At 57.1% G+C, this 6,000-nt stretch overlaps 1 protein-coding gene across 2 annotated transcripts in view; it reads left to right on the forward strand.

Moving 5' to 3' along the window:
• Window positions 1–4,546, forward strand: part of Lmf1 (lipase maturation factor 1) — a 103,502-nt gene extending 98,956 nt beyond the window's left edge. For both annotated transcript variants that reach the window (XM_004651971.2, XM_045130063.1), the window contains 4 exons: window positions 305–458; window positions 648–831; window positions 1,252–1,364; window positions 4,333–4,546. In XM_004651971.2, the coding sequence (XP_004652028.2) occupies window positions 305–458; window positions 648–831; window positions 1,252–1,364; window positions 4,333–4,519 (638 nt within the window). In that variant the 3' untranslated portion in view covers window positions 4,520–4,546. The remainder of the gene's footprint in view (window positions 1–304; window positions 459–647; window positions 832–1,251; window positions 1,365–4,332) is intronic.
• The last annotated feature ends 1,454 nt before the right edge of the window (window positions 4,547–6,000 follow it).

Here is a 6,000-nt window from a genome sequence, read left to right on the forward strand (position 1 = left end):
GGTGTAATCCATTTGTCAGGCCAGTACCTGCGACAGCTGACCCTTAGGGCCACTTTTAGAGCCCTATATGGACAGCATTACACCGCAGTTTCCATGTTGGCTTTGGGAGGCGCTCTTGGCTCCAGGACAAGCAGCTGTGGGAAGGAGGGAGGCAGTAGCCCGCACCCCAAACTCAGTACATTCTATGGCTTCCTTGAGCATGGCAGGTCAGGACAGCAGCCAGTATCTGACTGAAGAGACAGTGCAGTTGTGCCCTGGGTCAGGAGCCCAGTTCATGACAACGTACCTCTCTCCTTCGGGCCAGGCTGCCTGGTACGACGGCTGGTCAACCTTGCCCTGGGCGTGCTGGTGGCCTGGCTCAGCGTGCCCGTGGTCCTCAACCTGCTGAGCTCCAGACAGATCATGAATACTTCCTTCAGTCCACTGAGGATCGTTAACACCTACGGGGCCTTTGGAAGGTAGGGGCCGAGTATCTTGGCCGGGACACTGAGGGCTGCCCTCCCATCCCCACTTTGAAGAGACATATGCTACTGATACATGTCGCCTGTTACCACTTTCCCTCCCCTGCCCAGAGGACGGTAGAGCCTCTACCCCATATGTGATGTGGACATGCTGTGGCCACAGCAGCCCACCTTGGTCTCTCCCAGCATTACCAAAGAGCGGACAGAGGTAATCCTACAGGGCACAGCTAGCCCCAATGCCAGCGCACCTGATGTGGTGTGGGAAGACTATGAGTTCAAGTGCAAGCCCGGCGATCCATGGAGGCGGCCGTGCCTGATCTCCCCCTACCACTACCGCCTGGACTGGCTCATGTGGTTTGCGGCCTTTCAGGTAAAGATGCCGTGCTTGCGGCAGACAGGCGGCTAAGGAGAGTCTGGGCCCGACTTGAGATGGGTCCCGTGGGAGAGCCGAGCCTCGGGTTTGTGCTGTGGGCATTTGGGTGTGTCCAGCACTCTGACCCTGCAGACTGTCACCCCCACAGCCCCCAAACGAGCATAAACCCAGGGGCAGGAGGTCACACAGGTGAGTGACCCCCAGGTCAGGCCCACAGAGCAGAAAGCAGGCAGCCTCGGGACAAGGTGCCTGTGGGCCCACAGAGGAGACTGAGACCTGGTGCACCTGGACATGCCACACGCTGGCTAGCGGGCAATGTTCAGAGTAGCCAGGTTGGGTGGCAGGGGCTGCACAGGTGCCAGCTCTCTGGAGCAGCCCTGTCCCCACACTCCGGCCTCACTGACACCATCCCCGCAGACCTACGAGCAGAATGAGTGGATCATCCATCTGGCGGGCAAGCTCCTGGCTGGTGATGCCGAGGCCCTGTCCTTGCTTGCGCTCAACCCCTTCGAGGGTAGGGCGCCCCCCAGGTAAGGCCCCCTCATGTGTCTCATTCCATGGCCAGTTCGTGGCCTCATGGGTGGGGGTCTGGGCTGGCATGGCAGTGCATGGTATCGTACCGGGTAGGAACTGAGACTTGGGGCCAAGCAGTCCCAGTCCCCCTGCATCCTGCCAGCCATTGAGCTGACAGAAAACACATTCCCGTTTGTCCCTAGAGAGGCCTCGGGACAGCTGAACCTGGAGCTGCCCACAGCTGTCAAGGCCAGTGGGAGGGGTCCACCCAAGGCAGCAGAGCAGCTGCACGTCTGGCAGCCCAGGCAGGGGACCAAGTATCACTTCTAGAGCCTCTCCCAGCACCGCCATCTATGGGGCCGGGGAAGCAGGCAGTCTTCTTAGGGACTATCTCAGAGGCCCTGGCTCTGCTCCCCTCTAGAGTGGCCCACTCCTGCCCAGCACTCTACAACTACCAGGAACCCTGGTCAGGTACACACCTGAGGCGTACACACATCTCCAGGTTAGCCATGGTCAGGTCTCTTGGAACTAGAGCTACAGTTTTGCAGACTCTGTGGCCATCTCCCCGGCCCTGCAGTGTCCGGTGAGGGCACATGAGAGACTACCTATCGTGGGTTTGCCCCACCCCAGGGATGGAGCTTCCAGACCTGAGCCCCCTGTGGAACCCTCACCCAGAAAGAAGACACTTCCTAAAAGGCAGTCAACGGGTTCATTCAACTCAGCTCCTCCTGAGTCACCAGTCATGTCTGGGGGCTAAGCTAGGGTTACAGCACACTCTAAGGGGTCCAAAGTTCATGTGAGGAGATAGTCAAGATACTTCCATCATAAATGAAGAGGAGATGGGGTTTGATGAAGGGTTCCAGCAGATTGTGATGTGCTTATAACATGCCAAGAACAACTGCTATTAAGAAAACAAAAAAAGGGCTGGAGAGATGGCTTAGCGGTTAAGCGCTTGCCTGTGAAGCCTAAGGACCCCGGTTTGAGGCTCGGTTCCCCAGGTCCCACGTTAGCCAGATGCACAAGGGGGCGCACGCATCTGGAGTTCATTTGCAGAGGCTGGAAGCCCTGGCGCGCCCATTCTCTCTCTCTCCCTCTATCTGTCTTTCTCTCTGTGTCTGTCACTCTCAAATAAATAAATTTAAAACAAAGAAAGAAAGAAAGAAAAGAAAACAAAAAATAGCCAGGCGTGGTAGCGCATGCCTTTAATCCCAGCACTCGGAGGCAGAGGTAGGAGGATCGCCATGAGTTTGAGGCCACCCTGAGACTACATATGAATTCCAGGCCAGCCTGGGCTACAGTGAGACCCTACCTCGGAAAAAGAAAAACTATACAAAGCTATATAAAATTATTGAGAAGACCATGGAATCTTTTTAATTATGTAACTCAGGCTGGGAAGCTGGCCCAGCAGTTAAAGGCACTTGCTTGCAAAGTCTGCAAGCCCGGGCTCAATTCCCCAGCACCCACATAAAGTTGGATGCAAAGTGGCACATCCAGCTGTGATCTTAATACGCCCACACTATGGCATGCATGCCCATATGCATAACAAATTTAAAAAATTTTAATTTGGAAAACAATTGATTCAGCTCACAGGGGAAAGGGATGGAAACGACCTGCTTGAAGCGGGAGGGGCTGTGGGTCCTCCTGGCACCAGGTCTGTAGTGACAGGAACAGTGAGTCTCCAGAGGGCCACGCTAAGTGGAGAAGCCACTTTATCATGCCACACCCTGTAGGATTCCACCTACATGACCTTCTTAAGGTGACCTGAAGATTACAGATGGGCGAGGTAAGAAGACCTTAGCAAGAGGACAGGCGTTCCTAATGGGACAGTGCTCAGATACTGCCAGGATCTAGAGGACAGTCTTGTGGGGTTTTTTGTTTTGTTTATGTTTGGGGATTTGTTTGTTTGTTTTTGAGGTAAGGTGTCACTCCCAGGTTGACCTGGAATTTACTGTGTAGTCTCAGGGTAGCCTCAAATTCACAGCCATCCTCCTACCTCTGCCTCCCAAGTGCTGGGTGTAAAGGCGTGCACCACCACACCCGGCCTACCTGTACCTTTTTACAAAATTTGAGAGAGAATGAGAATGGGTATGCTAAGGCCTCCTGCCACTGCAGACAAACTCCAGATGCATACACCCCTTTGTGAACCTGGCTTTACATGGGCACTGGGGAATCAAACCCAGGCCATCTCTCCAACCCAGAGTTTAGTCTTCAGTTAGGTTCTGGAGTCTCCCGGTTACCCGCATTGGCCTACCAGGATAGCAGGAGGCTCCTCCCTGTGTACTTCCCTGCCATCTCCCCTTGATAACAGCTGAGTGCCTTTTTGGCCTCCCAGCCTTTCTTCACTCTGTCTTGGACAAACAGATGAAAGCAAGAGGGGCAGTTCAGTCATGACAGGGACCTTCCAGGAGCTCTGCATCCCCTGCCTCATTAAATTCAGGGCCAGGACCCCAGTTTCAGGAGGGGAGGGCCCTGCCCTGTCACTGCAGGTCCAACTGTGGCAGCCGGTGTGGCTCTACTCAGCCCTTCTCAGAGCCCTTCCTCAGGGACCTCCCAACACAGCCAGGGTTCATACTTACGGAGAGGGAGAATTGATCTTCGCACTCAATGACGCCTCAAGACCCACAGCCGGAACAAGCGGAGCACACCCCCACTGCCACGTCCTCCCTCTCCAGCCCCACTGAGAGCTTGCAGTGCCCAGCCCACGCCCTGCTGGCTGGACCTGGGAAGAAATGGCCAGCATCTTCCTTGAGGACAACTGTCCCTGAAGCCCACTTTACCCACTTTATATTTAAGACTCATAGAGGGTTGTAGGCTTGCTGGAGGTCTGGGAAAAGGTGAGGCCCCATCCGTGGGTGACAGGCCCGAGACCTGACTCCTGGGCTGGAGGCCCTCGAGGAGCCCTGGTCCAACAGGAATGAAGACCTCGAGGCCCTTCTGAGGAGCCTGGCCCACAGGCAGGGACCAACAGGCGTGTCATCCCCGCAGGTGGGTTCGAGGAGAGCACTACCGGTACCGGTTCAGCCTCCCTGGTGGCCAGCACTCTGCCCAGGGCAAGTGGTGGATACGCAAGCGCATCGGCCCCTACTTCCCCCCGCTCTGCCTGGACGGCCTGAAGGACTACTTTAGTGCGCGGGAGTGGCCGCTGCCAGAACCCCATCCGGGCACAGCCTGAAATAAAGCAGGCCGGAGGCCAGCCACAGCTCTGCTTGGCGTTCCCACTGTGGTCGCAGGTCCTTTTGCAACAGGCAACCCAGAGGAGCGCATGGCTGAGAGAGGCTGCGTGCACCTCATGGCCATCGGCCCACCTGCCTCTGTGTCCATCACCTCCCTGGCTTCTGAGGAGAGGCAGCTGCCTGTGGCCCCACAGTGGGGTCAGCCCGGCCTTCCATCTGTCCAAATCAACAACCCCTCCTCACCCTGGCCCCCAGAGCACACTGCCCTTATGGTCACCAGCACCTAGGCAACCCCAACCCCAGAGGCTCTTGTGGTCCCGGCCCTCCTAGAGGCTCGGTTCTGCGCTGCCCAGGCCCTATGCCCACCGAGCCCAGCATGGCACGGAGCACAATCTTCCCACCAAGCCCCACCCCCACCCCAGGGTCCCACACAGCCCACCTGGGAGCACACCCCCTAGCATAGCGATAGCATTTGTGTGTGGCATGGAAAGAAACCTTGTCCTGAGCTTGTGACCGTGTCCCCAGTCCCCTGCTGGTGACTTGCAGAGGCCCAGAGCCCAGTGGTGGTGGTGGGGAGTGTGGCTAGGAGCGGATAAGGCTTCCTTCCCATCACTGGCTGTGAGGATGGCAGAGACTCTGGGAACCCCCCCCCAACACACACACACACACACACTTTGCTTGGCGACGCAGGACTGGGAGGGGGAACAGCCGTCTCCCTCCATCCTCTGTGCCTAGAGCTCATGTTGCGTGCTGCGGGGCCACGCCGCGGAGGAGCCCAGTGGGAACAAGAAGAAGGTTCAGCCAAGGAGTCTGGCTGAAGGGGGCACAGTGTGGTCTGTGCAGAGCTTCCCCCACCACCACCCTCCTGGGGGGATAACCAGCCCAGGTGCAAACAGAGAGCCCGTGTTCCAGCTCCCGGGGAAACAGGGCACCCTGTGTCTGTCAGGGACAGACAAGCCTCAGAGCCACAAGCCTGGAGCCAGCAAGTCTGCCATGGCCACCACAGGAGCCACTAGTGACCAGAGGCCTGGGCAGCCCTTCCTGGGGGTGCGTCCTGTCCTCCGCCCTCTGGCGGCAGACATGAGGGCCGCTTAAAAGGAGTCACTAGGATAGTCTAAGGACCCAGGGACCTTGTCAGAGCCAGTCTGTCAGAGCTGGGGGCAGGACGAAGGCCTGTGGATGGGATGCCCAATAGCTATGGAAAGTTATCAGAGCTGGGCTTGGGTGATGGCTCAGCAGTTAAAGGCACCTGTTTGAGGCGACCAAAGTTCCATTAGGGCTCCTGTTCTCCCAGGGGTGGAGGGACAGAATCTAACAGCCAGAAAATGGCAAGAGCACAGGACAAGAGCATAGTGCGCTTGCTGCCTACAGAACGTCCTTTTCAGCCAGCCACCATCCTGAGCCCCACACTCTGCCGTGCATCTGATCTGCCCATGTAATGGGGTTGCTATATGATGGTGTGCGAGGTTCACTCGAACCT

The sequence above is a fragment of the Jaculus jaculus genome, chromosome 11 (assembly GCF_020740685.1).
Source record: "Jaculus jaculus isolate mJacJac1 chromosome 11, mJacJac1.mat.Y.cur, whole genome shotgun sequence".
NCBI classification, from domain to species: Eukaryota; Metazoa; Chordata; class Mammalia; order Rodentia; family Dipodidae; genus Jaculus; species Jaculus jaculus.